Source organism: Brachionichthys hirsutus, chromosome 12 (assembly GCF_040956055.1).
Source record: "Brachionichthys hirsutus isolate HB-005 chromosome 12, CSIRO-AGI_Bhir_v1, whole genome shotgun sequence".
NCBI classification, from domain to species: domain Eukaryota; kingdom Metazoa; phylum Chordata; class Actinopteri; order Lophiiformes; family Brachionichthyidae; genus Brachionichthys; species Brachionichthys hirsutus.
Window position 1 is genome coordinate 11,828,876 of NC_090908.1, and position 20,316 is coordinate 11,849,191.

The window sequence follows — 20,316 nt, forward strand, 5'->3', positions numbered from 1 at the left end:
AAATTAATTATTTAATTCATCCTCTATTACTTATGAGACATAATCCTTGTTCCGCGTCATTATTTCGACCACGCATGCGCACTTGTGCTCTACCAATACACCCGGAAAGCAGAGCTACATAGGAGGAACACGAAACAGAAAAAAAGAGTACAATATTCATCAAATGTCTCCTACAAAACAAACGAAGACACCATTTATTCACTCGCTGGTGTTTGATACATTTTAATTGTCTAAAATAAATCTGAATTTGTCCACGAAAAATTCAAGGCGTTGTGCTGCTCTTGTATCTTAGCAACATATTCGGCCAATTGTAGCGAGGCCACGTTGTGATTAACGTGTATGCAACCAATCAGAGGAGAGTGAAGGAACAAATCCCACCCATTCGCGCTGCATTGTGGGATTGCGACCCGTAAAGACAACAAAACTGCGAGCTTCGTTAAACTAGCTCGCAGGACACATTAGAAATGGATAATGTCCACCTCCCCGGGGAAGGAGATGATCTCTATTCGGGCTACAACGACTATAATCCTATATTTGGCTCGGAGGTGAGTTAAAAAATACATTTATCAGCACGCAGATAAAGTTATTTGCCGTAAACGAGGGCGCAAGTACGTAGAGTTTAGCATATTTTTAGGGTTATGTTTTTGGGTGGTGAGGAAAGGAGAAAGGTAAATCAGCGTTGGTTCGAGCCCGCGTAGCAATAGCAATGGCGCCAGCTAACGGTAAAATGGCTCGAGTCCCAGTTCCAACTATTACGAGGAACCGTGGCTCGGTTCTAAAATGATCTCGTCCATCCTAAGGAGCTGGAGAACGATACGGGCTTCCAGCGAGCAGTCAGGACAAGTCACGGACGAAGACCTCCGGTGAGTCCCCAGACCTGTCTGGGAGAACCTCAGGGAGCACTACTCGTACCACACTTATTATTAATACGCACAACATGATTTCCTGTCCTTCGTTGTTCTTACTTACTTCAGATGACTGCCAAGTTTCCCGGTACTGCCATTGGAGCTCGACCTTTAGCCTCTTCCTTTGGGGTAAGTTCAATGAAATGCAGTCTGTCTGAATAAAGGCCCGGTTTCACACCGACAAACAGTCGCGTTTGCTTTAAAAACTTTATTTAAATCGGGTAAAACAATCGGTCCAGTCACCACAGACCGTCACATTGTGCAGCCGAGAACAATTGGAATAAAAATAAAAGATTTTCAAATAGACATTCTGATGAAGGATGTTTTGAGAAGCCTTAATAATTCTCCTCTGTCTTCTTCTTGTTCCACGAAGGCTCGGACTCCGATGGTGTCTTCAATGGGCAGACCCGTGACTGGAGCTGTGCAGGTGAGAACCGCTCAGGCGTCCCTTTCGAGTAGCTTTCATTTTGCGCTGTTGACTGACTTTGATGTTTCTACGCCAGGATGGAGCGGCCCGGCCGATGACTGCCGTCAGAGCTGCTGGTTACACCTCCTCCATGACGCGTGGTGAGCTCAGCACGGCTTCTGATGTGTCAATAATCAGAAGTAAATAATGTTTAGGCCACGTCGGAATGATGAGTCATGTTTTCAGGCTCCGCTTTTGACCCTCTGGGCCAGTCGAGAGGCCCCGCACCCCCTCTGGAAGCAAAGAACGAGAACACGTAGGTTGTCGGGCTCTAACTGGCGTGCCTGTTGCATGTAGAACATCTAAATTTGATTCCTTTCGTACATTTAAAAACTAAAGTTTTACTTCATGAGGTTTAACCGTTAAAATGACATCGCAAGAATCCTGCAAAGCAATTTCTTTGTATTTTTTCCGGCTTGCTGTCACAGAGTGCTGCATAAATAGAAACATTATGTCATCAAATCTACACTAAACGAACGTTGAGTCTCACGCCTCGCGTCCTTTCAGGGCCGAGGAGAAAGCAAAGCTCTTGGAGAAGAAAGTGAACGAACTGATAAGAGAGAGCTGCACAGCTCAGAGCGTGGGCGACTTGCAGCTGGTCAGACTCCGCCCCTTCTTTTAGTAACTATGACTTTTAAGTAGATCCGAACCTGAAACCTCCCCGGTGCTGCCTGGGGGGGGGGGGCTGCTGCTGCTGCTGAGCTGCTGCCCGTGTCTCTCCAGGCTCTGGATAAGGCCAAAGAAGCTGGAAGGAAGGAGCGAGCGCTGGTGAGGCAGCGGGAACCGACCAGCGACGCAGACCACATCAACCTGGACCTCACGTTCTCTGTAAGTCGACGGCGTCTCCCGACTCCTTTACCCGATTTCTCGTCTTTCGTTTCTACGTTTTGAACGCTTCCGTAAATCGCCAGGTTCTGCTCAACCTCGCCGACCAGTACAGCAACAACGAAATGTACCCGGAGGCCCTGAACACCTACCAGGTCATCGTGAAGAACAAGATGTTCAGCAACGCGGGTAAGAGCGCCTAACATTTCCCATCGCCGTGGTTACGACGCCTTCCGACGTCCCGCCTGCGCCCGCTCCTCTTCAGGATGCCTGAAAGTCAACATGGCCAACATCTACGTGAAACAGAAGAACTACCCGAGAGCCGTGAAGTTCTACCGAATGGCTCTGGATCAGGTCTCCAACGCTCACATGGACACGCGGATCAAGATCATGCAGAACATCGGCCTGGCGTTCGTCCACATGGGTCAGTACTCCGACGCCGTCACGTCCTACGAGCACATCATGAGCGAGAGCCCCAACGTCAAGGCGGGCTTCAACCTCATCCTCTGCTACTACGCCGTCGGGGACCGGGAGAGGATGAAGAAGGCCTTTCAGAAGCTCGTCTCCGTCCCCCTGGGCGTCGACGAGGAAGACAAGTACACGTCGTCTCCCGTGAGCCGCAGTGACGCACGTTCGCTTCTGGTTTTTGGGTTCGGTTTAATCGGCGTCCCCGTCGACCCCCCCCCCTCCAGGATGACGCCGGCGCGGACATGTACGCGGAGGCCATTAAGAACGACGCGCTCCACCAGATGGAGAAGGATTTGTAAGGAACGCGCTTCTGCACTCCGCTTGAACGCGGATCAGCGGCCGACCGCGTTGCGTTTTCCATCCCGCGTAGGAAAGCCCGGGCCGAGAAGTCCATCATGACGGCGGCCAAGCTCATCGCGCCGGTCATCGAGGATTCCTTCGCCACCGGATTCGACTGGTTCGTCTCCGCCGAGCGTGCGTCTCGGCAGGAAATGATGCGACGGCGTGATGGCGTTGCTCTGCTTGGGTTTAGGTGCGTGGACGCGGTGAAGGGCTCTCAGTACGTCGAGCTCGCCAACGACCTGGAGATCAATAAGGCCATCACCTACCTCAGGCAGAAGGACTTCAGCCAGGTGGTCGTCGTTTTCTCTGTGCCACTGTTCCTCCAGTGAGGGCCTCTTCTGGATCAAATCAGGCATTGCAGCAAAAACTAAACTAAAATAGATAATAAATATAAATGGAATTGATCTTTTTGAGGAAAATGCTTGATTTGATCTTCGCGCGGCTGCGTCGCATTCGGTTCCCCCTTTCTCATTTCCCTCCATTGTGTCTTGCTTCGTCTGGCTTCCTGTCCGTCCACGTCTCAGGTGGAGGTACGTCCATCTTCTGCTGTCTCTCCGCTGACGTGTCCGACCGTTTTAAAACTCGTCTTTTCCTCGTAAACGAGGAAGATCCAGAAGCAGTTGTTGCTTTAGGAAAATCTGAGGATTAAAAAAACCGCTTATACTTGAATACCTGGACGTGAATACGGACGGGAGTAACGGCGCCGCCTTGACCCGGGCTGCTCTCATGGCGTCTCAACAGGCGGTGGAAACTCTGAAGACGTTTGAGAAGAAGGACAGCCGAGTGAAGAGCGCCGCAGCCACCAACCTGTCCTCCCTCTTCTTCCTGGTGAGCTCCTATCAGATAAACCTGCGTGAGACCGAAGCCGCGGGTTCCACGCCCTCCCTCCGATCCTTTTGGCAGGGGCAGGACTACGAGCAGGCGGACCGCTACGCCGATCTCGCCATGAACGCCGACCGCTACAACCCGGCGGCGCTGACGAACAAAGGCAACGCGGCGTTCGTCAAGCGAGACGACGAGAAGGCCGCGGAGTTCTACAAGGAGGCGCTGAGGAACGACTCCTCGTGCGTTCAGGCGCTCTACAACCTGGGTGGGGCTCCCGTTTCCACGCCGGGCCGGTCCGGCGAACCTCAGAAGCGCTTCCTGTCTCTGAGCCTCTCCTCCTCCTTCCAGGTCTGACCTACAAGAGGCTGAGCCGTCTGGAGGAGGCTCTGGACTGCTTCCTGAAGCTCCACGCCATCCTGAGGAACAGCGACCAAGTCATGTACCAGCTGGCCGACCTGTATCCTGCGGCCCCGAATCTCTCTCTCTCTCTCTCCGTCCTTTCCCACGTCTCATCCCTCGCTCCTCGACTCACCGGGCTCCAGATACGAGCTTCTGGGGGATTCCCAGCAGGCGATCGAGTGGCTGATGCAGGTCGTCAGCGTCACGCCCACCGACCCCCACGCGCTGGCCAAGCTGGGAGAGCTGCACGACGGCGAGGGCGACAAGTCCCAGGCGTTCCAGTACTACTACGAGGTAACGGGGAGGCACGGGCCGCCGCGTCGGTCTCGCTCGCTAAACGACGAGCGTCTCCGACACGCCGGCCGTCCAGTCCTTCAGGTACTTCCCCTCCGACATCGGCGTGGTCGAGTGGCTCGGGGCGTATTACATCGAGACGCAGTTCTGCGAGAAGGCCGTCCAGTACTTTGAGAGAGCGACGCTCATACAGTACGTAGATCTCAGGGGGGGGGGGGGGGGGGGATTCCCGAGCGCCTCTCCTTTAGTGAGCGGATGTCTGTCCTTCCTCAGACCGACCCAGGAGAAGTGGAAACTCATGGTGGCGAGCTGCTATCGGAGAAGCGGTGAGACCGACGAGGAATATTCAAATAGGATTTTTGTTTTGCGTTCCTGTTTCAAACAGGAAGCGGTTCTTCTCGTCTTCCACAGGGAACTATCAGAGAGCTCTGGACACGTATAAGGACATCCACCAGAGGTTTCCAGAGAACGTGGAATGTAAAGCGTCCCGTTTTTAAACAGAACTCCCGCACAGCAGCAGACGGTAAAGAAAACGAAGCCGCATGTGGCCTTTTGGTTTTTTTATTCCAGGCCTGCGTTTCTTGGTGAGGCTTTGTTCCGACATGGGACTGGAGGACGTCCAGGAATATTCCAACAAGCTGAAGAAGGCGGAGAAGATGAAGGAGCTCAGAGAACAGGTGCGTCCGTCCTTCCCTCGAGACGTTTCTTTATGTCGGTAGAATATTTGTAAAAGTGTTTCCCGTGACCGTCGTGGAGGCCGCTTGTTCTTTCTGCCACCTCTCTCTCTCTCTCTCTCTCTCCCCCCCTGCAGAGGGTGAAGTCGGGGCGTGAGGGCAGCGCCAGAGGCCGGCGGGGAAGCAGAGAGGGCAGCGCCGGTAAGTTAGGGAGAGACGCCGGAGAAGACAAACGTCCACAGTTACAGCAAATTCCTCCGTATTCCTGACGGGCTCCCGCTCTGGAAAACTAAAACGCAGTCCAGACATGAGGCCCGGCTCGGTTCTAAATCAGGCACTTGTTGAGACGCCTCTGCTGCTGCTGCTGCTGCCAGGACGTTGATTATTCCCGTCTCTGGACTGAACACGTGGCGTTTAATTCAGACGTCTGGATTTATTCCATGACCTCATCTCCCATCCCGCGCGTTAAACGTTCCAAAATGAAATCCGAAATCCAAAAAAGCGTCCGTTCTCCTCGTGTGAACCGCGACAGACAGCAGCAACGGCAGCAGGGAGCGCCGGAGCGCCAGGAGGAGGTCGCCTCCGCCTTCCGGAGAACCCCGGGAGAGCAGCAGCAGAGGAATGGGTGAGAACCCCCCCCACATCCGTAACCATGGCTACCTCTATCCGCCCGGAGTTAACCCCGTTCCTCCGCAGACTTGTCCCACGTCAACCCGCGGGCGGACAGACCCAAGACGGCGGCCAGCAGCCGCGTGGAGGAGGGAGACTTCGGCGATGAAGAGCTGGGAGACGACCTGCTGCCGGAGTAGCTGCTTCCTGTCGAGCAGAACCCGTCCCCTTCGTCATCGTCATCAGGGAATTCTGTACATTTCATAAATAAAACTATTTTTATCTACTGAAAGTTTCCTGGTTCTGATTCTACACATAAAGAACAAACGCAGGTTTTTAGGAGGTTAAAAGCTTTAAGAGGCTTTTTGAAGAAACATAAATCATCGTAAATAACAGGAAACGGGCCCAACGAGGGGAAAACAGAATAAAAGCACGCTTCTGGCGGTCTCGGTGAATAAATCCTGTCCCTCTGGGGTCGTCTGGGTCCAGGCATGAGAGGTGGGACAGATCTGGGATCGGTTCTGGTGTGAAGCCAGAATCAGAACCAGAACCAGACCTGTGTTCTTCTGAACGCTGGATCTCACGTCTCCACGCCTCAATCCGCTCCCGTCGGACTTTACGCGTCATTTCTGACGCGTCCTGCCAGAAATGACCCCCCCCCCCCCTCCCTGGCTGGATGCGTTCCTCCGCCGCGGCTTCCGAGCCAGGACTGCGGACCGGCTTCCTGCCGGTTCTCCAGAAGCTTCCATCACTTCACCGGATTATGACAGAAGAGAAGCGCGTCACTCCGGCTCCGATCATCTAACCGAGAAAAGTCCAGAATTCACGCACCGCGCCACACCGCGTTACGCGCACAGAGATGTTTCGGATCCGCGTCCTGTTGCTCCTTTACGCGGCCGCGCTGCTGCTGGACCGGTCCGCCGGGGTGGACCGGGTACCGAAGAAGGCTGCCCGGGTCCGGTCTTGCCTGGACTTACCGGAGGAGGTCCTGGAGCAGATGTTCGGACGCCTCTCGGTCGGCGTGATGAGCGCGTTCCACCACGCGCTGCAGCTGGAGCCGCAGGACAAGCTCAACGCGTCCTGCCCGATCACCGCTCGGTCCCGGTCCCGGACCGACAGGAAGACCCGCCTCCCCGTCAACCTGCTCAGCGTCTCCCCGTGGGCGTACAGGTGAGCGGCTGCGGCTCATCCGGCGACATTTACCGGATACCGATTTATGAATGAAACGCATTTGTCTGAACGTCCGTGTTTCAGGATGTCCCACAACCTGACCCGGTACCCCCGGTACATCCCCGAGGCGTTCTGCCTGTGTACGGGCTGCCTGATCGGCCCCCGCGGGGAGGAGAACCTCCGGTACCGCAGCGTTCCGGTTTACGCGCCGTCGGTCGTCCTGAAGAGAACGGGTTCGTGCGTCGGGGGCCGCCACTCGTACGTGGAGATCTACGTGTCCGTGGCGGTGGGATGCACCTGCGTGCCGCTGCAGCCGGAGGAGCCGCGAGGCGGCCAGAACCGGAACGGCAGGCCGAGCCTCCAGGACCGAACCGGACCCAAAGCGAGAAGGATCTCCGCGCGCAAGAAGGTCTGAAAGAATCCAGAACACCGCCGCCTAGCGGCCACAACCAGGACTTCTGCAGGGAAATACAGAACCTTGCATGTCTGAAGCTTTTTGAGTTTAACTTGGTCCAAATAAATCTTATTTGTCATCAGTATGATGATACAGAACATTATATACATCTACAGAAAGAAGGTTATTTAATTCAGCGGCTCTAATCCGGAGAAACCTGGAATGTTTTCATTCCACAATATAAATACTCCAGACGACCGTACATATCATTCAGAAAATTACATCTAATCTCAGAGCAAAAAAACACAACGGCTGTATTTAAAAACTTTATTTTGCATTTTGATGCGACGATGTCAGCGGATATTTTTACAATACATCATCGACATAATACTTTTGTTCGTTCTAAATGCTTCTCCTGAGTATTCTGTCCAGTGTGAGTAGAAACGGAACCACCAACGCCCAAAAGACAAACTTATTCAAAGAGTAAAACTGAACTCACCGCAACATCAGCCCGTTCTCCGAGGACTCTCAGAAACCCAGCAGGTTAGACCGAGTCCACAAGGGTCCACTAGGATCCAGGACCTGCACCGCCCCTCATCGAAACCCAGCAGGTTAGACCGAGTCCACAAGGGTCCACTAGGATCCAGGACCTGCACCCCCCCCCCCCCCATCAAAACCCAGCAGGTTAGACCGAGTCCACAAGGGTCCACAAGGATCCAGGACCCGCACTGGCCCCCCCTCATCGGGACCCGTCAGCAGGACAGCAGGCGAGACGGATAGTTGACGTAACAGCAGAACTCGTTGGACACGTTGCGGTCGTGCGTCGGCGTGAACGCGCACCTCTCGACCCCCAGGAGCTCTTTGGCGAGATCCTCCATGGTGGCACCTGTGCGGAAGGGGCGTGGCAGGAAGTGAACAGAAAGAGGCGGGGCATGCACAGACTGCGGGGGGGGCTCCGCCCTCCTCTCACCTGTGCAGAGCAGCACTTTGGCTTTGCTCAGGTAGTTGATGGTTTTGGCCACGGCCCTCAGACACGCCCCCGACAGGTACGGCGGGTCGGCGAGCACGATGTCGAAGCTCCGGGGGGCCACGCCGGCTCCGAGGGCCAGCGGCTCGTTGTAGTCGTAGAAGACGAAGTCGTCGCCGTGCACGGCGAAGCGGCGGTCGTACTCGAACACCGTGGCGGTCACGCGCTCCGAACCGGCCACCGTGCCCTGCTTCAGCTTCCGGTAGACGCTCGGAGCGCTCAAACACGCGATCCTGCGCGCACGGAAGCAGGTGATGCGCCTTACGGTCCTGGGAGGGGGGCGGGGCCACCGCACTGCGTGCGTGCGTGTGTGTGCGTGTGCGTGCGTGTTTTACCTGCCTCCATCCCCGGCTTCTCGCACCGCCTCCTCCGCTAACCGGGTCGCCGTCGCGTCGCTGTACCAGAACTGGCTCATTCGCTGTTGGGACACACGAATCCATCCATCACGTGGACGTGGACGGGGACGCGGGGACGCGGAGACACGACGGGAGGACATGGACTCACCCAGTCCTCTTCCACGGCTCCCGCGGACACCTGGACGGAGCGGAGGCTCCTCCTGGCCTCGTCGTAGACCTCCTGCAGGGCGGCCAGGCTGTGAGCCGACAGCCGGGGGGGCCCGTCGTCGCTGTCGACGTCACTGCCGACGTCACTCATCACTATTATTATTATTTATTTTATTTTTTTCTTCTTAATATCTACAGTTTTTTCTAAAAATCAATGGGACTTTCAGTTCAGTAATACTCGTTTAACAATAAGACGCGCTGCACGCTGGGAGTTGTAGTGACAGCGACGTGACTGTCTCGCTAATTGACAACAAGCGTAACGGGTGCGCCTCTGTTCATCATGAGAGCAACGTTGATTTGGGCCACGTCCGTTAACCCCAGTGATCTCCGCGTCGCGTTCTCTGTTTGCTGTACTGCGTGAAGAAAGGACCGGGAAACGGCGCCGACCACCGGAAGCGGTTTACTGGCAATTCTGCACAAATAATAGAAAATAAAACGTCCTCGTCACACATGCAGCCTCGTCTCCCGTGCGCGCGTCGCTCATCGGTCGCCTGCTAGCAAGCGAAACACGAGATGTTTTAGCTAGCTCTCACAGCGACTTGCTAACAGACACAGAACGCGTTTTTCACGGGTCTCCCCGTACACGCTGACTCTTTAACATAAACGTAAACAATTTCGCCATGAATTTATATATATTTGAGTGCCCAAATGATATTATATGCGGACGAGCGCAGCTCTGCACCTACCTCCTCAGATCCTCAGTGCAGACTAGTGTTGTGCGGTTCCTGAACGAATCGTTCAAAACCCGTGATTCACTTTACTGACTCATGAGTCATGATTCTTCTTCCCCACTGAGTCGTTCACTGACTCCTCCCTGCTACCGCTAGTTAGCCGCACAGCTAGCTGAGGACACCAATCAGTATATTACTGCTGTTCTAACATACCTTGTAGAAACATGTCGAGTTAATCACTGTAATTGTGAGAAAAGCACCGATTCATGTTTTTTTTAATGAACTACCATTTCCCCTGGTGAACCGTCCCACTCGCTACAAGCTAGCCCGCTGCCCCGCCCGTTCTGTTTGTCTCACAAGGATCAATAAGAGACTAAAGTAAAATCGATATTCAGTCAGTTAGTCCACTGATTATTCTGAAGATAAACTTTAGTGTCCGGACTTAACAGAAACTATTTAATGCTGCCTTTTTATTACAGTATATAATTAAAATTAAAAAAAAATATTTTTGGAATATTGGCGGAAACATAAATAAAAATAAAGATGTAAAACTTTTTTATTTAATGCTTTTGCACAAGTGTATTGTATACTATATGTATTTTTAGTCTAATGCTGCACTGTTTGAACACATTTTTTGCTTTTGTATTTATATTTAATTTATGCAGAGAACAAAAAAGAAATGTTTTTTCCCTTTCAGAACTCCTGATCTTTCCCTCTTTTCCCTCAATGACATTTATTATTTCCCTGTTTCAATCAGCCATTTTAGCAGCATCAATTGGTAGCAGGTGAATCTTGTATTCACAGTATTATTATTTTTTTACTCGATAGAGACGCGAAGAGGTTTCCAAAATTAGAAACGCTTTGCTGAAATATAAATAGAAAAATTATTAAAACAATTAAAGGCCCCATATTTAATTGAAAATAGAGCAAAATCAAAATAGGTTAGTGAAACTCGACATTAAATATTTTAAAGTTGAGATTTTTTTTCTGTAAGCAAAGATTAAATAAAAAAGTTAGCAATATTTAAGTTTAAAATAGTTTACATTTTCTGAAATAAAATAGTTTGAGTGTTTTTGAGCTGCTCCTGTAAACTGGGTTAAGCAGGCTTAACTTCAAAATGACAGCAGCAAAAGTTAAGATCAATAAGTTGAGAACACGGGAAGGAAAACGCAGAGGCCAGAACTTTTTATACAACAAGTTTATGTACACTTTTACACTTCATTAACAAAACAGCCGTTCTACAACACCCAGAACGGCGCTCTGAACGAGGTTTCCGCCGCCGTCGGAAATGCTTCCGCGAGTGGCTCTGTTCCTTTTATTTGGTTTGTTATTGCTGTCCTTGAAATCAGTCTTCATTCCAGTGTGCCGAGGAGCGATGGGGTAGCGATGCGTGCAGTAGAAAAATACAACCGGAATGAACCTGCCAACCATCGGGGGCGAGACGCCAGGGTACGATCCGAGCCGAGAAACAGAACCTCTTCAGCTGAGCTCACGCAGCCCTCACCGCCGCCTTACAGGCGGAGCGTCTGCCTGAATCCGTCCCGGTTTCTGATTCAACATCCTTTATTTATATATGTACACATCCTTGAGTGAAACAATCTGATTTTGGTTTTCCTCTCATTGCCATGCCAACAAACGCCCCTCCCTGTGCCGTGTGACTGGCCATTCCTTGGTTGTCATGGCAACAGTTTTTGCTTGTGCGCATCCCTCTGTGTTCTCGGCAAAAGACGGGCGGAGTTTGTCGTCAGTCGATGCATGCGACCGACACGCACAATCTGAACAATCAGCAAACCAAAGGCACTCTGGGAAAGGTTGTGTGTGTGTGTGTGTGTGTGTGTGTGTGTGAACGAGCACAAACTGTTAAAAGTGTGTTTTGCATCGAGACGGAAGCGACCTTATGAATCCTACTATGGCGACGCCACAACGAAGCCGACTCTGCAGCTCATTGGTTCATCGCGCGATACGCGGGGAGCCACGTCATCAGCTGCTGCTGCTCCACCCCTGTCGTCATGACGACCAGCACTCCATCATTTCAGTCAACAGGGCAGGCTGCTCCGACCCGAGTCCATCCGCTCCGCAGTTCTGTCTCCATGATTACATCGTCGCCATTAAGGGGCGGGGCTAGTCTTGTAACTGGCGGGGAGTAAAACCTGTTCTTAAAACTGGAGGAAATGAAAACAGGGTACAAATTCGGTCGTGAGATGGACCCCCCCCCCCCCCCCAGCAGGTAGAGACGGCTAGTTCCTCAGACGCGTCGAGTTATCTTCTCTACCCATAGTTCTGTGGGGGGGGGGGGGGAGCAAGGCGGCCTTTGATTGGTTGCTCTGCAAAAAACCCGATGATTTGGGCCCACGCCGGTTTCCAGAGGTTATTTCACGCAGAGCAGGCCGCCCACGTTGGCCACGAACTCCTCCAGGCTCTTGAGGAAGGCCACCTTCTGCTTGCGGTCCATGGTGGGCGGCGTGCTGCTGGCCGTCAGCTTGTTGAAGGCGTCGGCCAGTCGCTGGTAGATGACGGCGTCCCTCTGGGACGAGAGCAGGGTCTCCACGAGCTCCGAGTACTCCGCCTAATATTAAATACATTAAGAACTATGTATTTAATAAAGTTTATGTATGAAATAAAGTTGAAACTAAATCCCACACCTTCCTTTCTTTTATTTTTTTAATCTATACTTTCAGTTCAGCCGTTTTGCGCTACGACACAGAACGGCCACCAGAGGCCAGGGTTTCACTAATAAAGAGCTCATTCCTTCTGTTGCACTTTGAAGCCGGATCCGGACGGTGCGTTCGGGGGGGGGTCGCTCACCTGATGCAGGCACACGAGCGTGTAGAGCGCCTCTCCGGCGGCCACCGTCATCTCGGCGTTGTGCTTCTGCAGGACCAGCATGTCGAACACCAGCTGGGCGGAGACAGGAAGCGCGTTACTCTAAAAGAGCTCCGGCGGTTCCACGGTTCAAGGATCAGAAGTGAGTTCCACTTCCTTTCTCACGAGCGAATATTAATGTGTAGAGTGGAAACACCTTTTCGGGTTTAATTGCTGGTGAAGCCCCCCCACCCTCCCCTACCTTGAGGAAGTGTCGGGTGGCGATGAAGAGGGGCGTGTCCTTTTCCTGGTTTTTCGCACACTGCTCAGCCAGAGGAGACAACGCTTCCAGACACAGCTGGCTGATCTCCGAGCTCATCCTGAACACGGGCGTTAAGGGAGCAGACGCCGAAACGCACGAGCGTTAGTTTCCGTTTGTCGCAGAAATACGATCTATGAAGCAAACGTCCCCCCGTCCCCCCCTTAATGTGTGCGTCGGTTCAAATCCCATTAAAAGGAGTGACGTTTGGAGGATACGAGGTCATGCCCAGCTCCAGGGAGAACATGAGGCTCTTGAAGAGGTCCTCCGGCAGCTGCGGGATCTTCTCGGGGAAGATCTCGCAGATGAAGGTGATGAGCTTGTAGTACTGGTTACACAGGGAGGGGAACTGGAACGCAGCGGACGAAGAAAAAAAAAACCAGCGTCAGAACGGGGCGTCACCCCAGACCCCCCCCCCCCCGGGCGGACACGGTGGGCGCCGCTTCACCTTCAGCAGGTCCTGAGACATGAGCGGGAGGACGATGTTGACGCCGTAGAGAACCACGTCTGCCGCCGACACCGTCCGACTGGACGCCGGCGTTCCCTGCTCTTGGCTTCTGAAGACGTCGTCTGGAACGCAGCAGCGTTAAGAGAAGGTCACTGTGACCCCGCCCCCCCCCCCCGCCGCGGCGGCCGCCTCACCCGTGTCGCTGAAGTCGATGAACTCCTTGGAGAGCAGGTTGGTGAGCAGCTCCATGATGAGCAGCAGGTCCTGGTACTGGTCCTCCTCCGCCGCCGCGTCGTTCCGCTTCCTGCTCTGGTTGTTCTTGGAGTAGACCTGCAGCAGCGTCAGGCACGCCTCGTACAGCTTCATGGACTTCGTCTGGACGAGGAGAGGATCCATTAGAGTCCGAGGAACCCCCCCCCCACCCCCCCCCCCCGGGTGCGTCGCCACTCACCTCGCCCAGGTAACAGATCTGCTTGTGAGCCACTTCCACAAACACCTCGATGATGAGGTTGACGGTTTCGGGCGTGTTGCTGTAGACCTGAGCGGCGGCACAAGAGGAAACGTGAACGGGTGAAAGCCGTCGCTACGGTAACAGGAACGGATCCCGCTCTTGTACCTCCATGAGGCCGATGCAGCTGGACAGGAAGTCCATGAGGAAGGAGAAGAGCGAGGCCACGTTGTCGATCTGCGTCGCCTCGGCGATGCCGCACAGCGCCTCCAACGTGGCCACGATTTCCCGTTTGACGGCTTCCTCCTGGCTGATCTGAGCGAAGTTCTCCTGGTTGATGAGGTTCAGGAAACGCTGCTGGAGGGGCTGGAACACCTGGACGGACGGGGGTCGGGGGGGGTCAGACCGGGCTGGATGGACCAGAGTCCCGCGTGGCGTCGCGCTGCCGACGTTACCTCGGCCCAGTACTGCTGCTTGGTGTCAGAGTCCATGTGAGCGAAGCCCCCCAGGACCAGAGCCTTCATCAGCGACCGCTGCAGGGAGCTGGACAGCAGGTGGAGGGGGGGGCTGCGGCGGGCGAACTGCTTGGCCAGGTTCCACCAGCTCTCGCACTGAACCACGATGTTGGCCCTGAGCACACGGGGGGGGGGGGGGGGGGGGGTTAGAGACGTGACAGGCTCTTGATTTAAACCGGGAGGGGGGCGGGGGGGGGCCTCACCTCTCCCGCTTCTCCACCAGCGTCACCAGCAGCTCCACCGTGTCGTTGGCCAGCTCCGGCTCCGAGCTCCACACGGACAGGTTGTTGATCACCTTCTCCAGGAGATATCCCACAATCCACTGCGCCCCCTCCGTCTCGGCGCCGAACGCCGTGTTGAGCGGGATGCTGATCTGAGAACAGACGAAGGAGGAGATGAGGCGGGGGGGAGGGGCGGGGCTTATCCGACAGACCGACGGGCCGCGCGGCGCTCCCCTCCCACCTGCTCGTACAGCTTCTCGTCCACCAGCAGGTACGTCTTGGCCCAGCGCCTGAGGAACCAGACGATGTCCTTCCCCATTTGTGGACTGAGCAGCTCCGTCAGGCTCGCCCTGGTCGCCCGGGACTCCACCTCCGACGTCCGCAGCACCGCCGACAGCAGCCTGCCACGCGAAACGGGCGTTCGTTGTGTCGTCCTTCGTTCCGTTCCCACCCATCAGAACCGAGGTTTAACCGCGCCCCCCCCCGGGGGGTTCTGGCGAGTCGAGCTGGCGAAGCGAGCGCTACCTGATGACCGAGTCGGTGCGGTTGCAGCCCGGAATGGACGAGGCCTTCTCCCCCGGCGAGCCGAGGATCTGCAGCGTGGTGTTGATGTCCACTTCCGTGGAGTGTTTGATGGAGAACTCCATCACCTCCGAGGGGATCAGCGGGGTTTCCCCCTGGGCGTCGTCCGCGAGCAGATACCCTGGAGAACGGACAGAGTGAGACCTCTCGTTACGGACGCAGATCTAACGCCGAAAACGGGCGACAACATAGTAAAACTAAATATTAAGCCTTCACTCAAACATTACGAAACGCTGACGCTAGCTTGTTAAAGGGCGGTTCCGGAGCCCGAACGCTAAATTAACGGCGAGGAGTCTCCCCGGACGGCGTCGCCCGTCTTTAACGAAGCCGGTTCAGACATTTCATTAAAACGAAAGCCGCAGATGTGGGCGGAGACCGGCGCCTCTGTCTCGTTTAAAAATAAAGTGGAATAAAGTGGAAAAGTCATTTGTGAGGACTAGAAACGAGCGTCTGTTGGACCGGCGTCGGATCCTAAAGAGGAGAGAACCTCGTCAGTATTAACAGGAAGTACCTCCAAACGCTAAACGCAGTATAAGTACACACACCTGAGACCAGTATGAGCCAGTGGATGTCCTCGTAGAGGTCGTCCAGAACCTTCCGGTCCGCCGAGCCGAGGCCAGACGAGGACATCAGGCGCTGCTGGGTCCGCTGGAGCTGCCCGTGCAGCCGCGTCACGCGGTCCTCCAGCAGGCTGCGGGGGGACGACGAGGTCACATGACAGGCGTCAGACACGGTGGGGGGGGGAGGTCACATGACAGGCGTCAGACACGGTGGGGGGGAGGGGTCTGATAGCGGCGGCGTCGCTCACCTGGTGAGGAGCGGGATGCAGTGGTCGGCGGCCACTCGCCCCAGCATCCCGATGCTGGACAGCTGATCGGAGAACAGATCCCGGTCGTCCTCCTGCAGCTCGTTGATCTCGTCCTCGTCGTGGGACGCGATGCCGTTCAGCGACTGGCCGGCGGGAGAGAGAGGAGGCGAGTGAGCGCTGAAGCCCCGCCGACCGACCGACCGACCCGAGCGAGGAGCGGACGGCCGTCTCACCAGGTTCCGCGTGCCGTCGGGGGGCCGCCAGGTGGCACTGGATGTAGGAGTTGAAGACCTGGACCGCCGGCTGGACGAAGCAGCCGCGGGGGAAATGCTCCTCGTCCTGGACGAGCGTCAGCCACGACTCCAGCAGCTTGTCGTAGGCCTCCATGTAAACCATGTCGTCCTTGTCCAGCTGGGGGGGGGGGGGGGGGGGGACGGACAGACGGCGAGACGTTCCTGGAGATGTGCGGAAAAGCAGCTGCGACGCCGATCCGGACTACTCACCACCTCCTCCAGGGCGGCGCTGCGCCCAAACGAGCAGGTGAGCAGCGTGAGGCAGTTGATGAAGGAGGTGAAGAGGTCGCTGGGCAGCGCCGTCAGGGTGCTCCGGGGAAACATGGTGATCAGATTGGAGACGATGCTGGACACGCCCACCGCCTCCGAGTCCTCGATCTCGATCCTGGGAACGCCGACGACAAAGCGTGAGCCGGAGGCCGGAGCCGAGCGGGTCGCGGTTCTGATGGAAAGGAACGCTCCGAGGAAGAGGGACGGAAGGTCAGTCCGCACGGGACGCGCCTCTGAGACGCCGACATGTTTTGGGTTTTCAAACGCACGGAACATCAGAACGTCTCGGGTCAGAAGAGAAGTCCAAACGGCCTCTTTTTTCCATCTTCGATTCCGACCTGCGTGTTTGGCCGAGAGACGGATCTTTCCAACTCGAGGCTGAACTCGGGTCATTTTCCAGTTTACCCGCCGAAGGCCGAGGTTTGGAAACAGGCATGAAAATCGATCCCGAACCGAAACCCAACTCGACCCCCCCCCCAAATAATTTTCCACAGCTGCATCCAAATTCAGCTTTTATAGTAATTCCTGCCTCGTAGAGACGAGAAGATAGTTCTTCCTTTTAACCGTCACGATCGACCGTGAAGCTTGAAGCGACGGATTCTAAAACATCTGGATGGATTCTAAAACATCTGGACGGATTCTCAAACATCTGGACGGTTCGAGTCGCAGCGTGGACATCGTCATCGGAAAACGGGAAATACGACAACTATGAATACGAAAGCGTTACATTTAATGGGGATTATTTAACGTCCGCGGTGGTCTGGCATCATGCCAGCTTGCTAACACGAACGCCGTGGCTACGCTAATGTGCTAATATGTCCATGTTCTTAAATCTTAAAATCCAAACCTGTGTTCCGTTTCTACTCCTCAGCTCCTGACTTTGACCTGAAGGGACACACCTCTGGGTGAGGCTGCCCGGCCCGTGAGAGGCCGCGCTAACCCCCCCCCCCCCCCCCCATCAGACGGAGCTAAATTGCGAGCAGAACCGTTCAATCGTTGCAGATCGGCCGTCCCTCTCCGCGTGGCTTTCCGATGAGGCAATTGGAAAAAAAAAAAGCTCCAAGAATAGGTGATTACAGACAGAGCGAGAGAGAGAGAGAGAGAGAGAGAGAGAGAGAGAAGAGAGAGAGAGAGAGAGAGAGAGAGAGAGAGACTTCCTCGCTGGATTACATGGTACAACAACAAGCATGTGTGCGCCTCTCAGTTATTTATACATGCGGCCCCTTAATTCAGATCAGAACCGCTTTGGGGAACACAACACCCCCCTTTCACAAAAACCTCGGACCTACTTTCTGCCACCTTAAATAAAGCCACGTGATTAAAACAGTGCATCGTCTAAATGTCTGTTAATGGATGACGTAAATTCAAACACAGAACGTTGTTTGGTCTCAGAGTCGTTATATTTTTATGATCTTTTATTGGATCTGGAGAGAAACAAAAATCTAATTGGTTTCAGGCCGTTTGACTCACCAAACACAACCTGCATTTTATTCTAAGGATCTCCGACCGAAAACAAAAACCTTTGAGGAAATGTTTTGATCCCTGCAGTGCTTTGCGTTGATTTTTTTTAGGAAGTCACACAGATTTAATGATAATAAATCTGTTAATCTTTTATTTCTGTGCGGTTGCTTCAAACATCTGAATTATTTTATTCCCCCACGTATTATCGGCCGAAGGAATAAATCATCAGATTAATCTCCGGCAGAAGCAAAATGTTGTTCGGACACCTTGAAATAAAGGCCGTGAGGCTCCGCCCCTCTGCTGCCTCGCCCAGCTGCTAAAAACAGAGCAGTAATCTCTCCTAATGCATCCCGAAAAACACGCGCCGCTTCCCGGCAGCGCACGACAGCAATCGATGCGCCGGCTCAGACTAAACGCCGTTTGTCAGCGCAGCCTGACAAGGTCGATGGCAGAACCGCGTCCCGAGGGGGTCCCGAGGGGGTCCCGAGGGGGTCCCGACGGGGGTCCCGACGGGGTCCCGACGGCGTCCCGAGGGCGTCCCGAGGGGGTCCCGAGGGGGTCCCGGCGTTCTTTATCGTCCGTACGCAGCGATTCAAAGGGAATCAGCGATAAAAATCAAGATGAAATGAATCCACACGGAGCGTTTTCTGATTCACCCGTTTGTTTGCCATCAGTCTGAGATGATGGGATGGGGGGGGGGCACTTTACAAACCGATCGCTGAGGAAATTACATTTGAGGGAAATTGGCAAAGCTTTTAGTATTTAAGTTGGGGGTCAGGGAGCCTCTTCAAAATAAAGCGCACTAAAGACGGGTTTATTCTGGGTTAATTCTGCTGCTGCTGATTTATAATTGCTTTAATCATTTAAGAAACGCCGTCGACAGTAATTGTGCGGCGCTAAAAGAAGCGCAGGAGCCGACTGTTGTCAGGAGGCCAGAACGCCACGCTCACTGTGATGATTACAACAGTCAAAACGACTCGCATCAAATCACAGTTGGGGGGGGGGGGGGGGGCTTCAAAATGTATTCGATGCTCTTTAACAGCTTTATCCATTTTATTGATCTAATATGACATGAGGAAAATACAGAACTGTTTTAGAATCGGAACTTTATATTCCTGTCTTGCACAATTTAGAAAATTTTAATGTGTAATTTTTAGCATTTGATTACATTTTAGATACAAAAATGTATCCGACTAGAAATGTTGGCTTTTGTTCTGCATTTAATCTACCGGCAATCATATTTCTGATTTTCTATGTAAATCCATTTCATATAATTGATCTGCAACATAATTTATAACTGCGAACACACAAATAATAAGAAAAATGCGAGGCGTGTAGATTTATAATCTCTCATATTTCTGTTTCATATTTCCAAAATCACATTCTGTTTTTTTTGATCCATGACCCTTCTGCTTGTAAACGATAGAAATCAGAATACAGGATTTCTAATCGAGACGTTTTCTCACTCCTCCTTCAACCGTCTCGTCGGCTCCGTATTCCTCCGCCCGTAAGCGTCGGCGGCTCCGGAGGAACCCGGGACGGTTCCCCGTTTAATTCCATTCGCTACTGAGCTGGAAGTCGAGCTCGTCCCTCTGCAGCCGGTTCCCCACGCGGGGCGCGGAGGCCATTAGAAACACAGACTCAACAATTACTTCCAGTAAATAGAGCAGAAACGGCACAGAGTGACTCAGACTGCTGACATCGGCCTCGTCGCTTTGTTGAGTCTCTGGATTAAAAACAAGACACGGCATCGTGGAGATAGCCGGCTGCTGAGACTAGAGCCAAGGCCACTGCAGAATGAAGTTTTATTTACCAGGAAACATCTCTTTAATCCGGACACTGCAGCGCTAAGCGCTAAACGCTAACCATCCAAGTGTTTCTTGCCATGCTAATGAGTATTTAGCATAAATGGGCTAAAGGGAACATGAACACCTGTAGTAAATTTCGGGGGGGCTACAGGTGTACAGTGGCGGGGGGAAACCATCCGCCGTTGCCCCCGCCACTAGCTTGAACTAACCCCCCCCCCCCCCCCCCGACTGCACGGCACACTGACCCGTTGATCATGTTGAGCAGACCCTCCACGAGGTGGGCCAGGTAGGAGACCTGGGCACTCTCGTCTGGGAAGACGGGCCCGTGCATGGAGGCCAGCTGGGCCAGGCACTGCAGGGAGTCCTGGGCCATGTCCGAGTCCTCCCGAATCTTCCTGTGCACCTGCAACGACAGGAGACCAGTTTGACGCACCCAGTCTCGTAGCGTCGGCTTGAATTACGATCATTTCACGGGACAGGAGAAGAAGCCCAGAAAGGTTTGGGTCGGATCACGAGGCCGTCGAGCCGTTTCATCGGCTCCTCCTTTTGCTTCAAGTTGCTGTCAGTTTAAAGGAGAAAAGTCATGATTGTGAATCATGACTTGCAGCATGACAGGTGCTGCAAATTAGCTTCAGCTATAAGCGCTATAATGCAAGCATCAGATACTTGTGCTACATGTGTCTATGTTTTGTCTTTGTCCATATTCAAA

General features: G+C 53.7%; 4 protein-coding genes across 4 annotated transcripts; 2 read left to right on the forward strand and 2 right to left on the reverse strand.

Moving 5' to 3' along the window:
- The first annotated feature begins 464 nt into the window (after positions 1-464).
- Positions 465-6,089, forward strand: ift88 (intraflagellar transport 88 homolog). Its single transcript, XM_068746070.1, has 24 exons — positions 465-545; positions 801-863; positions 975-1,034; positions 1,279-1,332; positions 1,409-1,472; positions 1,558-1,627; positions 1,879-1,969; positions 2,095-2,199; positions 2,283-2,385; positions 2,462-2,808; positions 2,889-2,959; positions 3,035-3,121; positions 3,197-3,296; positions 3,748-3,834; positions 3,910-4,096; positions 4,180-4,288; positions 4,374-4,524; positions 4,601-4,716; positions 4,798-4,850; positions 4,936-5,001; positions 5,095-5,201; positions 5,336-5,432; positions 5,731-5,823; positions 5,895-6,089. The coding sequence occupies exons 1-24, from the start codon at positions 465-467 to the stop codon at positions 6,005-6,007; spliced, it is 2,475 nt and encodes an 824-aa protein (XP_068602171.1). The 3' UTR covers positions 6,008-6,089.
- A 525-nt stretch (positions 6,090-6,614) lies between these two features.
- il17d (interleukin 17d) lies at positions 6,615-7,412 on the forward strand. Its single transcript, XM_068746195.1, has 2 exons — positions 6,615-6,977; positions 7,062-7,412. Exons 1-2 carry the CDS (start codon positions 6,667-6,669, stop codon positions 7,390-7,392), a joined length of 642 nt encoding a protein of 213 aa, XP_068602296.1. The 5' UTR covers positions 6,615-6,666; the 3' UTR covers positions 7,393-7,412.
- A 73-nt stretch (positions 7,413-7,485) lies between these two features.
- Positions 7,486-9,028, reverse strand: eef1akmt1 (EEF1A lysine methyltransferase 1). Its single transcript, XM_068746196.1, has 4 exons — positions 8,903-9,028; positions 8,734-8,816; positions 8,342-8,631; positions 7,486-8,257 (listed from the first exon to the last, which is right to left on the reverse strand). Exons 2-4 carry the CDS (start codon positions 8,811-8,813, stop codon positions 8,124-8,126), a joined length of 504 nt encoding a protein of 167 aa, XP_068602297.1. The 5' UTR covers positions 8,814-8,816; positions 8,903-9,028; the 3' UTR covers positions 7,486-8,123.
- Positions 9,029-10,841: 1,813 nt separating this feature from the next.
- On the reverse strand, positions 10,842-20,074 carry xpo4 (exportin 4). The gene is given in 19 exon segments (XM_068745957.1): positions 10,842-12,198; positions 12,438-12,530; positions 12,697-12,814; positions 12,972-13,102; positions 13,202-13,323; positions 13,396-13,576; positions 13,653-13,739; positions 13,818-14,024; positions 14,105-14,279; positions 14,368-14,537; positions 14,627-14,786; positions 14,911-15,088; positions 15,513-15,658; positions 15,776-15,918; positions 16,009-16,029; positions 16,031-16,186; positions 16,279-16,453; positions 19,853-20,010; positions 20,069-20,074. Coding segments are annotated over 19 exon segments (2,625 nt in total). The 3' UTR covers positions 10,842-12,000.
- Between the last annotated feature and the right edge of the window lie 242 nt (positions 20,075-20,316).